The sequence below is a fragment of the Mus caroli genome, unplaced genomic scaffold (genome assembly GCF_978045245.1).
Source record: "Mus caroli unplaced genomic scaffold, Mus_caroli_1 scaffold_2, whole genome shotgun sequence".
Lineage (NCBI taxonomy): Eukaryota > Metazoa > Chordata > Mammalia > Rodentia > Muridae > Mus > Mus caroli.
Window position 1 is genome coordinate 58,330,361 of NW_028227257.1, and position 14,978 is coordinate 58,345,338.

The 14,978-nt window shown below is 44.1% G+C and overlaps 1 protein-coding gene across 2 annotated transcripts in view; it reads right to left on the bottom strand.

Annotated features, from left to right (window-relative positions):
* Positions 1–13,957: 13,957 nt before the first annotated feature.
* Positions 13,958–14,978, bottom strand: part of Golm2 (golgi membrane protein 2) — a 67,935-nt gene continuing 66,914 nt past the window's right edge. For both annotated transcript variants that reach the window (XM_021154004.3, XM_021153997.3), the window contains one exon: positions 13,958–14,336. In XM_021154004.3, coding sequence (XP_021009663.2) covers positions 14,266–14,336 — 71 coding nt within the window. In that variant the 3' untranslated portion in view covers positions 13,958–14,265. The remainder of the gene's footprint in view (positions 14,337–14,978) is intronic.

Sequence of the window (14,978 nt, forward strand, 5' to 3'; positions counted from 1 at the left end):
CTGACAAGGACCGAACTGCTGTAGTCCCAGGTGCATGAGCTTCTTTGATCTGGTCCCAGATCTGTGTTCTGACAACCTCCAAGGCCTTTAAATGGGTAAACAGAGCAGAGGGTGAGAAAGAGTCAACACAGGGATCCAATATCCTGCTAGACTCAGTCAAAGAAGTAAAACGTCCAGGTGTGTTTCGGACTCTGAGAAGCACAAAGGGAAGGAGGGTCACCCAGTCTTTACCGCCAGTCTCAATAACTAATTTAGTTAGGGTCTGGGCATGACGCAGGTGCACGTAGATCAGATCTCTGGCTGGAACTGGTGAGATGTCCTTGGGGTATCCAGCTCGTTCACTGTAACCAGTTGTGACCAGACTTTTTTCTGTACCACCTGCAAGCCCTTTTAACTTAGCATACAGAGCATTATTAACAACATAGGTTTAAACACATCATTTGAGACTATGATGGGCATAGGAGTTTCATAAAGGATCTTAAACAGAGTAAAACTGAATCAAGAGATAGGACATAGGGAAGGAACACTAAGTCCATGCCAGTCTCCACGATTAATTTTGTCAAGGTCTGTCTTAGAGTTTTAAACTAATTTTTATCTATCCTGAGCTCTGAGGTCTATACACACAATGTAATTTTTATTTGACCTCTAAATGCTTGGCCACACCCTGACTTACCTGGGCAACTATTGCTTTTGGCACTCTGAACCTTGGAAAAAAATTTTCTTTAATAGTCTTCTTGATGACTATGTGAGCAGTATCATTTATCCATATTGAGAACGTCTTTTTCTGCAGATGTCAACAGCTTTCTTTGTCTGCATATTGTTCCATACAGTGGCAAAAGCATACCCGCTGTCAGTGTCATTTATATCAAAACCACAAGTTCAGCTTTTTGGGCTGAAGTCTCTTTAGGGAGGCTGCTGGCCTATATCACCTGCTTTTTGTCCACTGCTGCACTGCTGTCCCCGCCTTCCGCTTACCTTTAACCATGAGGCTACTGCCATCCGTGTAGGGTAAAAGGCTTAGTCAGATCTGGCAAAGCCAGAGCGGGGGCTGCAAGCAAGGCTGCCTTTATGCTGTCAAAGGCTTTTTGGTGTTCTTCAGTCCAGGTGTATGGGACTTTTTCTTTAGTCCAGAGTCTGTAAAAGCCCACCGTTCCCAGAAACTCACGTACTTGGCAGGAGCTTCTAGGAGGGCCAGAATTTCTTCTTTGTCTTTGATGTCTCTGCCTTCAGCCAACCGCAGGGCTTGGGTTAGCGCCAGGAGTTCAGCCTTCTGAGCCAAAGTTCCTTCGATGAGTAGGTGAAGACTCAGCAGGTTAGCAGGGGAAGCAAAAGTCACTTGTTCTGTCAAAAAAAGCTCTAATAATGTGTCCATCAGCCAGGGAAACAATTGAATCATGTGTCCCTGACCAGAAGCCACCATATGCAGACAAGCAGGCCATCCCTCAGTCACCAGGTCTAATTTTTCAAGTGCCACTGGTCTTTTAGGGTCCCAATTTCTGAGTAAGAACCTCTTTGGCAATACTTTTGTTCTCAGTCACATTTAGGAGTCCCAAAGTTGGGGACAACATTAGGGCAGTCTCAATAGCATCCATGGCCATCCAAGGTTGTTCTTTATTTCTTATACGAGGGGCTGTTTATCTTTTTAATGCAGCAGAACCTGGGATCCACAGTTTGCAAGGACCTGTAGTGTCCAGGAACCTTTTAAACTTGCTTTGCATTGGTTAGTGGAGGAATATGAAAACACAGTCTCTTTTTAGCTGCTTTTAACAGGTAGACCACCGGTCTCTTTTAAGGACTCAGCTTCTGTGTTAGCACCCCTTCTTCTATCTCTTTATTTTTAGCCACGAACAGGTGAAGGGTTTTGTCTTGAGGAGGGGGGGGCTCCTCTTCTTTTTGTTAGGACAGTCTCTCACCCAGTGTTCTTCTTTTTTAACAGCAAACACTCTGATCTTTAGCCAAAAGCTTTCTTTTTTTGTTGCCAGGTACTAAGTTTTCTAGTCTCCCTGACTTTTGTGACCAGCAATTCATTTTTCTTATCTTTTTTGAAAATTTTCTGGCTCCCTATTTCTTACAGATCATCTCTAAGTGCTAGTATTATTAGCAAGTGTCACTTTGCTAGGTTTTAGTCTTTGTCATTTATCTCTCTTTGCTCCTGTTTCTTAACTGCAATGGATCTAATTATTACATCTATATTCTGTCACTTAACTTTTTTCATAGTTTACCTCTTTTTACTGTTAGGTCAGATTGTCGGGGCACTAGTCCCACAGAGACGAGACCCTCAACAGAGCCTGGCAGTCAGGTGCTCCTTACCTTGTATGTCTCCCTCACCGGAGCTTAAAACAGATTCACTGCCAGCAACTCAGGGCAGTGCCTGAGAAGAGAAAACACATGGGGCAGAGAAGGGAGTGCAGTTTTCACATCAGACCACTGATATTTCAAAATGAACACAATTTTTTCTGTTAACAGTTAACAAGAGACAGGATACAGGGGACAGGGAAATGAGAAGCAACCAGGGAACCTTGTGGCGTCCTCAGATCAGACGCAGCAACCCGTTGAACTCGAGCATACTAGTCAGCGGAAGGAAAGAAACTAACCAGGATTTTCTCAGTAACGGCGAATGGACAGGGAAGAGCCAAGCGCCGAGTCGTCTCCGCCGTGCGCCGCGGCGGAAATGTGGGAGTGGCAAACAAACACTGGCAGGCAGAGGCAGCAATTTAACTATTTCTGCACTGCACTCCCGTATGGCCTGGAGGCGGCGGCGGGCCTGGCGGAGCACAGACAGCAGCCTCCTCTTGCGAAACGGCCCCGCCGCCGGTCGGGGCGGCAGCGGCTGCGGTGGGGGCAGCAGCGGCGGCGGCTCGGGCGGCGGACACAAGGGAGGGAGTGTGGGCGGGCACCTGTGCGCAGACTCCGGGAGGAGCCAATGAGGGGCAATTTAACTATTTAACTACCTGATAAACGCCCTGTGCTCTCTGCACTGTCTTTGGGGAGGGAGCACGCAGCCAGGCAGGCACAAGGGAGTGCGGGCAGACTCTGGGGGGGCCAAAGGAGGGACGGCGGCTGTAGTCGGCCCCTCCCCAGCTGTGGCAGGCTTCACGGCCACTCCGGGACCGGCAGGCGGCCGCACTCACCACCAGCATAACTGCGCCGCCAAAGCCGGCTCTGCATCTAGATTCTCTTTTGAACAGCCTGGGGCTCCCCAGCCGAGTGCGGACCGTGTGCTGCCCCTGTCGGCCGGTGGCAGCTGGTCTTGCCCCACGATGGCCCCGCAGCCAGGCTGGCCGGCGCTGCCTGCCCGCTGCGAGCCGCTGGCACTGCCTCGCCGAGAGCGCGGTGGGCAAGACCGGCCTGATGGTTCTTTTTTCTCTCTCTTTTTTTTTTTTTTTTTTCAAACCATTGCTGACAAATTCTGTCCTGACGTCAGTCCAAGTCTACAGTCGACAAAGGGTTAACACACACACACACTCTGCCAGGCAACAGCCAGGTCTTTTGACTGTTCTGTACCCTGGGCACTCCTTCCAGGGTCTCCCTTGGAACACCTTTTTTTGGGGTGCCGACCGTGAGGCCATAGACAGTCGTCCTCTCACAGCCACTGCCAGAATAAACCCACAATCTCAGAATACAAATGCAGCAGTTCCACACCTACACACCCAGCAGATTGTCCCATTTCTAGATTAATAGCAAACACGACAAGAGCAGACACAAGACTGGACAGACAAAGAGAAAACCAAAGCACGAGGTGGGACTCGAACCCACGATCTCGCACAGAGGCACGAGGTGGGACTCGAACCCACGATCTCGCACAGAGGCACGAGGTGGGACTCGAACCCACGATCTCGCACAGAGGCACGAGGTGGGACTCGAACCCACGATCTCGCAACCTGAAGCACGAGGTGGGACTCGAACCCACGATCTCGCACAGAGGGGTCCACCAAGCGTCCTTAGTCCTCCCCTTGTCTTCCTGGGGCGTCCCCCAGGGCGATCGGACGGTGGGCACCAGACACGTCTGTCCTACCCACTTCGCATTCCCTCCCGGAGTGCGATCTCTGGTGCTCCTACTGAGCACAGAGCGTCACGCAAAACCAGAACAGCGATCGCTCATACAGAATGGCCTTCCTGGCCTCTCAGAAATTAACAGAACACAGACACCAGACCAAAGCAGAACAGTAAATCTTACTTCTGAGCGGGTCCAGGACTTCTGGGTAAACGCGCTGATTCCCGGCCAACGCACCAAATGAAAGACTCCAAAACTCCCAAAGGGAGGCACTTACTCAAAACTCCCAAAGGGAGGCACTTACTCAAGCCTCGGGTCAGCCGCGCACCCAAGAAGACACTGAGACCGAACTTAAGATATATAGAGAGTAAGATTTAATACTACAGCAATGACAAGAAAGAACATAAAAAGCACATATACCAGATATCTGGGGTCGAAACTCGCAGAGGAGATTCGGCAATTAGCCCAAACTTTTCACAAGCTTTTATAGGAAATAGCCAGGTAAAAAGTACAAGTTTTACGTCACCAAGGTGTTCTGCCAAGGGGCTTTACATAACCAAGGGGTCGTGTCCTATATTTTGGCAATATACTCGATCTATTGGAACATTCTGGGACAGTACCAGGAGGCCCCTATCTCAAAAATGTTCTTGGCATAGTCTTCAGTTGGGAGGGGTAGGACTAGGTTTTTTCCAGGAGACCCCTTATCTAAAAAATGTTCCTGGAGCAGTTTCCAATTGGGAGGGGGTACCTTGGGGTAAAAAGTTCAGGAGTGCTCCGGGAACTATCTCTGGATGGGAGGGGTAAGAGAACTCTGAGCTGAAGAGTTCATGGAGAGTTCAGGTGTCCAGTAATTAACTCTTTCACTTCCACTTTCCAAATGCTGAGATTAAAGGGATGTGTCACTCACTATGCTAAGCTCACTGATTTGTATTATGTTTTCCATGTATTTGAGTGCTTTGTCTACAAGCATGTTTCTATACCAGAAGAGGACACCAGATCCCATCATAGACAGTTGCAAGCTACCATGTAGGTGCTGGGACTCTGGAAAGGCATTCAGTGCTCTTAACTGCTCATCTCTCCAGCCCCTCTTCATTTTTTTTTAAAATGTATTCTTAAATACTTAATTTAAATTATATGTGTATTTTTTTATTGGAGACAGGATTTTACTGTGTAGCTCTTGAAATTAACTATGCAGGCTAGGTTGAACTCAAACTGCCTCTGCTTCCTGAATACTGAAATTATAAGCATGCACACCACCAGCCATAGCCCTCTATTTAAGAAGGGGATATTGATAAATTATATTTTGTTTATATAGCTAGTCACTTCTTTTTTTTTTTTTTTTTTTTTTTGGTTTTTCGAGACAGGGTTTCTCTGTGTAGCCTTGGCTGTCCTGGCACTCACTTTGTAGACCAGGCTGGCCTCGAACTCAGAAATCCGCCTGCCTCTGCCTTCCAAGTGCTGGGATTAAAGGCGTGCACCACCATGCCCGGCTAGTCACTTCTTAAAGTTATATTTTGACTGCTTTTACATTATATGTGTCTGTGTATTATTTAAGTTCTCTGCTATGTGCATATGAGTGTAGGTGCCTGAGTTCTGAAAAGGGTAACAGATTCCTCAGAGGTGGGGTCACAGGCAGTTGGGATCTGGCCATTGTGGCTGCTAATAACTATCTCAGCTCTGGTGGAAGAACAACAAGAGCACTTAACACTGAGCCATCTTCCCCAGGCCCCTTAGCTAGTTTTGTTGCTTTGTTAACTGAACACTGTAAGTAGGAATATTACTGAGGCTCTGGATTCTGTTCCCATTTCTGAAAAGTGCCCAATTCTTGTTTCAGCAGCTTTCCAGTGAGCCTGCATTTGTGTCTGGTGTGTGTGAAGCACAGAAGAGGACACTGGAGCCTATAGAACTGGAATTGTGTGAACCAACATGTAGGTGCTGGGCACGTGCTCTGAGCCAGTCATCTCTAGCTCTTGACCTTGGCTCTTTTGAGGATGCTGTGGCTCCCAACTTGTGGAGCAGGCACTCTGCTGACTGAGCCAATCTCCCTAACTCTCAGTGTTGATTCTTCTGTGTTTGGTTTGTATCCTTAGCTGGCTCTGAACTCTCTACATTGCCTAGAATAACCCTGAATTCCTGATCGTCCTGCCTCCACTTCCCAAGTGCTGAGCTTACAAATCATGTCTGGTTTATGCAGTAAAGGGGTGGGGATGGGGGTTAGGAAGAGGCAAGGCCCCATGCATGCTAGACATATGCTACCAAATGAGCTACCTTCTCTATTTTTATCTACAGAGTTCCAAGAGTTTTTCAAGTCCTAACTTGGTAGGATTTAATCTCCCTAGTGTTTCCTCTGACAATATCACCAAGGGCTTTATGTCTGGTTGTATCAGAGCAGGGAGAATAGATTCTCCCAAAAAGACATGCTGTTAGCTCCCATCCATCCTTCCTTCCTTCCACTTTCTTCCCTTTCTCCATTTTATTTGTTTCCTTTTGAGACAGGGTCTCTCTAAATGCCACTTTGTCCTGGAACTCACTGTGTAAACCAGGCTGGTCTTGAACTTGAGATCTGCCTACCCTCTGCCTCCCAAGCGCCAGGACTAAAGGCATGTAGCACCACTCCCTGTTGAGTACATTTCTTTGTTCCTTCCAGCATTACGTTTTCCAAGGCCAGACCCAATTTGTTGGGAATTCTCCAACGTCCACCTCCTTGGAGCCACAGGACCAGCTGAGGAACAGAAGTTTCCAGTGTCAGCCATCCTGGAAGTAACACCTTCCCTCACAAGTTTTATTTGGTTAAGACAAGGTCTTACTCTATGTCAGGATGGCCTGAAACTATATAACCCAGTTGGCCTGGACCTTGAGTTTCCCTTACCTCAGCCTCCCAAATGCTGGGAATACTATGTATTCACTGTTCTCATAGCAAATTTTGTTACATGAACATACAAATGAGCAGGTGGATACACATATCTATTCTTCTTTTGGAGAAATACTTTTCCTTTTCTCCTTTGGAGACGGGTCCCATGTATACCAAGTTGGCCTTGAATTCACTATGTAGTGAACCTGAACTCCTGATTCTCTAGCTTCTACCTCCCAAGTGCTGGGATTTCAAGTATGTAGCACCACGGTCAGTTTGTATGGTGCTGGGAAAGGAAACTATGGCTTCCTGGAGTTTTCTAATCTTGGTTGAGTACTACGCAAGCGTTCTACCTACACATGTTCCCTGTCCCACATATGCTCTACACATGTTCCCAGTCCCACATAACTATCTTCTTAAAAAGAGATAAGATGACATACTTCACAAATTATTTAGTTATGTTTGCATTTTATTGAAAATATGTTGTTGATGTTCTACATTTATTTATGGGCCATTTTCTTCCCCTGCTCATTACACTCCAGCTATGCTGGCTAGTTTTATGTCAACTTGACACAATCTATAGTCACCTGAGAGACAGGAGCCTCAATTGAGAAAATGCCTGGAGAAGACCAGGCTGTAAGCAGGCTAGCCTGTGGGGCATTTTTTACTGTTGTTGTTTTTGTTTTTCTTTTTTTTTTTTTTTTTTTTTTTTTGGTTTTTCAAGACAGGGTTTCTCTGTATAGCCCTGGCTGTCCTGGAACTCACTTTGTAGACCAGGCTGGCCTCGAACTCAGAAATCCGCCTGCCTCTGCCTCCCAAGTGCTGGGATTAAAGGCGTGCGCCACCTCCGCCTGGCTTGTTTTTGTTTTTCAAGACAGGGTTTCTCTGTATAGCCCTGGCTGTCCTGGAACTCACTCTGTAGACCAGGCTGGCCTCGAACTCAGAAATCCACCTGTCTCTGCCTCCCAAGTGCTAGGATTAAAGCGTGTGCCACCACGCCCAGCTCTGTGGGGCATTTTCTTACTGATTCATATGGAGAGCCTAGTCCCTAATCACGACACCACTCACAGGACTGGACTGTTCTGAATAAAAGCTTTGGAACCTTGGAATTATGGAACCTGACCCGATGTGTGTATACTTATGTTTGGGTGTATGCACATATGTGTGCATGTAAAGGTCAGAGGTCAATATCCAGGGTCGTCTTTAATCACTTTCCATCTTATTTTCAGCACAGTGTCTCTCACTTAACCTGGCATTCCTAGATTCTGCTTGGCTGACTGGCCAGTGAGCTCTAGAGTCTCTGTCTTTCCTTCCCCAGGGCTGGGATTTCAGACAGGGGCTACCGCACTGGCATTTACATGTGGGTACTCAGAGTCTGCATTCTGGTCCTCATGCATGCACAGAAATAACTTTACAGCCATCTCTTCAGACCTGTTGAATTTTTTTTTTTTTTTTTTTTTTGGTTTTTCGAGACAGGGTTTCTCTGTGTAGCCCTGGCTGTCCTGGAACTCACTTTGTAGACCAGGCTGGCCTCGAACTCAGAAATCTGCATGCCTCTGCCTCCCGAGTGCTGGGATTAAAGGCGTGCGCCACCACGCCCGGCCTGTTGAATTTTAAGAATTTATTTTAAAACTTGTGTGTTTGATGCCATAGAACAAATCTGTGGTTACTTCTCCTTTCACTTTTACATGGTTTCCAGAGGTGAAATTCTAATGTTAGATTGGCGCTGCTGGGCAGCAAACACCTTCCCCTGCCTAAGCCATCTTTTGGCCTTTTTTTTTTTCTTTTGACTTTTCTTTTTGTTTTGTTGTTTTGAGGTAGGGTCTCTCAGAGGCCCTGGCTCTCCTGGAACTTACTATGTAGACCAGGCTGGCCTCAAACTCACAGAGATTGACCTGCCTCTGTTTCCTGAGTGCTGGCCTGACTTTTAGTAACTTTTTAAATCTATCTTTATTTTACAATTTTTTTTTTAAGATTTATTTATTTTTATTATATGTAAGTACACTGTAGCTGTCTTCAGACACTCCAGAAGAGGGAGTCAGATCTCATTACCGATGGTTGTGAGCCACCATGTGGTTGCTGGGATTTGAACTTCGGACCTTCGGAAGAGCAGTCGGGTGCTCTTACCCAATGAGCCATCTCACCTATTTTACAATTTTTAATTAAAATATACTTACATCATTCCTCCCTTCCATCCCTACCATATTCCCTCCCAAATCCACAGGGCCTCCTCTTGTTTAACCATTATTGTTAAATATAAATACAAGTGAATACACATATAAAAACCACCTACAGAGTCAGTTCAGTGTTGCCTGCTCATGTTTCTGGGATTGACCATTTAGTGCTGGGTAGTTACCAGGGTGACCATTCCTAGGGACACTATTTCTCCCATTCATAGCAGTTGTTAACTGCTTATAGTTCTTTATCTAGGGTTGGCATCCCATGAGATTGCTCCCATCTGCATTGGGCTATCAATTATTACTATTCTGGTCTCTTTTGTTGTTGTTATTTGTTTGGTTGTTTTGGTTTTTCGAGATAGGGTTTCTCTGTGTAGCCCTGGCTGTCATGGAACTCACTCTGTAGACCAGGCTGGCCTCGAACTCAGAAATCCGCCTGCCTCTGCCTCCCGAGTGCTGGGATTAAGGGTGTGCGCCACCACTGCCTGGCTCTATTCAGGTCTTTTTAAAAACTCTCATATATTACCTGGTCACAGTCTCCCCTACTTCCCCTCTCGCCCAGATCCACCCGCTACTACCCTGCCTGCCCTCAGAAAAAGAGTAGGCCCCAGGGACATCAACCAAACACAGCACAACAAGCTACAATGAGACTAGGCACATACTATCACATCAAGGCAGCCCAGTAGGAAGAAAACGGTCCCACAAGTAGACAAAAGTCAGGGCAGCACCCCTTCCCACTGGTAGGATTCCCATATGAACACCAAGCTATTCAGCTATAGCATATATTCAGAGGACCTAGGTCAAAAGCATACAGGCTCCCTGATCTCTGCAAGTCCCTCCGAGTCCCAGTCAGTTGATTCTGTGTGCAGTGTTCTAGAGATGTGTCCCTGAGCCCTGTGGTTCCTCTGATCCTTCCTCCTGGTTCTCCACTGCACAGCCTGACCTCCACCTAGCGTTTGTCTGTGGATCTCTGCATCTGATTTCATCAGTTGCTGGATGAAGTCTCACTGGTCACTTTGATGACAGTCCTTCTAGCATCTGGTCCCAGAACACTCTGCAGCAGGACAAACTGAAGGTGGAAAGTTTTCTGGGTTGGTGGGTTGGTATTCCTATCCCTCCACTTAAAGCCTTGCCTGTTGTTCAAGTCTCGTTTAGGCAGCCATGTGATTGAGATCTCATGGGTGTGGCTCCCTGACATAGCTACAATCTCAGAGCAGACTTCCTGGTCCAATGACTTTTTTTTTTTTTTTTTTTAAGATTTACTTATTATTATACATAAGTACACTGTAGCTGTCTTCAGACGTACCAGAAGAGGGCGTCAGATCTCATTACAGATGGTTGTGAGCCACCATGTGGTTGCTGGGACTTGACTTAAAGCCTTTGAAAGAGTAGTCAGTGCTCTTACCCGCTGAGCCATCTGGTCCTCTGACTCTTATGTCTTTCTGTTCTCTCTTCAGAGATATTACCTGAACTTCCAATGCAGTTGTGCTGTGATGTCTCCATTGTGGCTGCGTTTTGTTCTCTGCGACTGAATAGCTGTGACTTTCTTTAATGGTCTCCTGCTGCAAACAGAAGCTCCTTTTGATGATAGCTAAATCACCTGTGGGTGTAAGGGTAAGTACTTGGAGTGCAATTACGAATTATAGTGTTGTTTTTTTTAAAAGATTTCTTTATTATTATATCTAAGTACACTGTAGCTGTCTTCAGACACCCAGAAGAGGGCATCAGATCTCATTACGGATGGTTGTGAGCCACCATGTGGTTGCTGGGATTTGAACTCTAGACCTTCAGAAGAGCAGTCAATACTCTTAACTGGAATTATAGTGTTTTAGTGAGTTTTAGTAGGTTTTCCTCAGGCCTGTGACCTCTCACAGGTAGATGACTAGGTTTACAGGACCAGGAATGATTTCTGTCCTGTTGAGCAAGCCTTCAATATTAGAAAGCTGATGGTAAACCCCAAGATATATGTTATTATTTTACCAATGTAGATCTGTTGCTGGCCCAGTGACTGCTGTGGTTCATAGGTTTTACAGCTGGGTAGGACTACCCAATGCTGCTCTTCCTTGACAGCTTGCATAGCACAGATCCTATGAGAGCAACTCTTCAGAGAAACTTCCAGATCAGCTCCAGTTGGATTACTCCAAGTTCTGTCTGAAGTGTATCATGTCTTCAACAATGAGAGACAACCAGGGAAAACAGCAACAGCTTATATTGTTTGCATCTCTTGAAGTCTGTTACTCAACAACTTGAGAGGGGGGTTTCTCAGGCATGATATTAGAGTTTTTGTTAGGTAGTCAATGGTTTTTTCAGGAAGCATTATTGCCCACAGTAGTATAAGTTCTTTTAACAATCTCTGCCTCTGTTACTACCTCTTTGCATGTGTACATACACATACATCTACATGGTGGTTTGAATGAGAATGGCCTCCACAGGCTCATAGATTTGAATCCTTGGTCACCATAGAGTGTAATTATTAGGATGTGTGGCTCTGTTGAAGGAGGGATGTCACTAAGGGTGGGCTTTGATGTTTCAAAAACCTAAATCAGGCCCAGGGTCTGTCTGTCTGTCTGATGTGTACTTAGTAATATTTAACCCTCCTCCCCAGGGCTAGCTCACCCCACACCCACTTTCCCATTTCTCCACTTTATTTTATCCATTTCATGCTGACTGCTTCCACATTAATGTAACCTCTAGAAAAGACCTTGTCTAATTTTAACAACTAATTATTAATTTTAACAACTAATTCTAAGGACACAAAAGACTTTCAACCTTTGCAGAATAAGCTGGTTCTACAGTAAACAACCCTAGTCTTTTAGTCCAGTTTACCTTAACATTTATTCAAGTTTCAATGTCAAGATGTAAATGTTTATATTCATGTAATTTTATATATATATAAAATCAAAACTGTGAAACAAGTTTAACTTTTAATTTATTAGAACCCAGAAAGTGATGATTTTTTTAAAAGCAGAGTTCCCATCAAATTAACACTTAATTCAGGGCAAAAATATATTAAAATATAACAAAATGAAAAAAAAAATCCCTAAATCTTAAGGCAGAAGTAAAACACTGTAAACAGAACAAAATAGCATGTCTAATACAGACTGTAGAATGTCACAATTTAAAGAGATCCACATAGTATTTTATAGCACTAAAATGTTAATACAGTCAGAAATATTATCAATTGGTCCAAGATTCCTCAGTTTATAAAATGTCTAGGCTGCTAATTGAAATTTTTCCATATAAAGATAGATAGGTACCATAAAATCAAGTGACCACTTTTATGACAGAGGAACCAGCAGGCATCTTTATGATTTTGTCTGTACAGTTCTACAGTATCAAGTATGGAGTATCACTAGGCATCTGTAGGTTCAGCTCCCCGTCCTAATGCCCGTGGTTGTATGTCACTCCCCTTTGACTGCATTTTAATGTGAACCATACTTTTTACTACAGAGGCCTAGCTTTACTGATAACAAAATCATGAACTGTTTGGTTTCTTGGTGTGTGGGTATGTGTGCGTGCAGTTACATGTGTGCACATGTAGGTACAGGTGTTTATGAGTATATGTGGAAGCCAGAGGGTCAACTTGTTTATGTGTGTGTGTGTTCCTCAGGAACAATTGTCCCTTACAGGGACCTGGAACTTGCTAATTAGGCCAGGATGGTTATTCAGTGAGCCTCAGGGACACACCTGTTTCCGTCTCCTCAACACTAGGATTGCAGTTGTGATATATGCCCAGTGGTATATAATCTGAGATAGTAGAAAAACAAATTTTAATAAATTATTCCATCTTTTCCTGGCCATTAAATAACTTTGAACTGAACTATAAGGACTGAACTGACTTCAGATGTCAGCAGGTGAACAATACTTCTGTTAGTATTTGGATTAGAGCCTTAGTGTGGGGACTTTTCATGTCTACTTACTTGTCTGCTGATTTTCAGTGTTTGAATTAAACCCAGGCCTCGCACATCTGAGCTACAGTCACTCTCCAGTATTTCATGCTTATGTGTAATTAATAGCAGCCCTTCTTAAAAAAAAAAAAAAAGGAATAATAGCCTTGGGATTAACAGCCTTATGATCAACACCTTTAATTTTTAGGGAACACAAAAAAATTAAAAGTGCTTGAAATCAGTAAACAAGGATTAGCTAGCTTATATATCCTAATGAATAATGTCAAAAGACACAATGCACTGAAAATAATTCTGTAAGTCTAGCAAATGAGTTTGGTGGGTTCTTAACTAACATTAATTACAAATACTCATTTTTTATTACAAAGTTTTCAGCTATTTCAGTAAAATAGCTGTAGACTTCACGGTACTTCTATTCATCTGTTCATTAATAAAAACTTGTTAAAATCCCTTACTTAGTAGTTCTGGAAAAGTCTAATCAAATACGATCATTAAAACTACCAGCAAAGCTTTGCTGTACGGATTGCAGACTCATTTCAAAGTGGATTCAGTCTCTCAGGGTCTGACTCTTAACTGGTGAATGTATTCACCAGCTTGAGCTCTGAAAATAGAAAGAATTTTAGCCAGTGCTGACCAGAGTTAAACGGTTCTGGTATTACTTGAAAAATAAAAATACACTGTCAATCATGCATTCCACAACTTCAAGAACCAAGTAAGGAACTACTGATAGATATGGTAACGATGTAACGATGACCTAGGCTTTCATCAGGCCTCAGCACACTCACATCAGGGCCCATGTAAGATAAAAGGAGTAGAAGGCCATTCTGTACATTTGCCCACTGTTTGGCATCCAGCCTCCCCTCTTCTGTGTAACTATTCTAGCAGAACTTCTTCAAGAGTGTTAACTGAGGGGTAGTAGAGGACACCTATGGGGGAACAAAAATGTAGTAATGTGGACTTTTCAGCCGAATAAGTTCTCATTGTGGTTATACTGTGTGCAGCATATAACCTGTACAACCATTCGTTCCTGTTTGTCTCTTTGTGAAAAAAAAAAAAATAGGCTCAATAAAATGTGAAATTTACATTAGTTTGCTTTAAAATGCAAAGATTAACTGTTTTTGGCCCAGCTGTGTAGTAACCAAAAAAAGTATCTGCTTTGATAATATAATATGAAAAAGTTCACATATGTACATCGGTACATTCCTTCATTAAAATTTCCTTAAATCTATCTCAATGTATCTTTACAACTGATACAACTGATCTTTACAGCAAAGGTCAAGGTTGACAAGTAGAGATGATCTGCTGCACAGCACTCTGGGTTTTGGGAATCCCTTAGACTTAAAGGACATCACTGAAGCGCTGTTTGCCATAGTCTGCAGGATCCATCTGAAGCTCCCGTTCTTCATCATCTGCAAGCAAAAGAATATGTATCAAGAACAGAGTTACAAAGTTGCTGCAAAGAGCCAGCTTCAAAGTGTCTCCAGTTTTTCAGCAATCTTTTCTCATTATCCTACATGTGTTATCTTAAACAGTGCTCTGTTCCTTAGCTACATGGCTGAAGTGTAAATAGTCTATCATTATTTTGTAAGATTTAATTTTAACAAACATTCTTAGCTGGACATAGTGGCTCACACCTGTAATCCCAGCTCTAGGGAGCCTGAGGCAAAAGGATTAGAAGTTCAAGACCAGCCTGGGCCACATAGAAAACTTGAGGTCTACCTGGGCTACATGAAACCCCATCTCAAAGAAACAACAATCCTCTCCAACTTGAAAACAGAACAAGAATCATTTCTGACAGTATTGGGGAAACAGACAAAGCTAGCAAAATGTAGGAACTCACAGCACTGAAGAGCTAGTGCTGTGCATTATCTTAAAAACCAGCAGTTAAGAGCACTGACTGCTCTTCTAGAGGTCCTAAGTTCAATTCCCAGCAACCACGTGGTGGCTCACAACCATCTGTAACGGGGTCCAATACACTCTTCTGGTGTGTCTGAAGACAGCTACAGTGTACTCATATAAATAAAAATAAATAAGTCTTATAAAAACAAAAC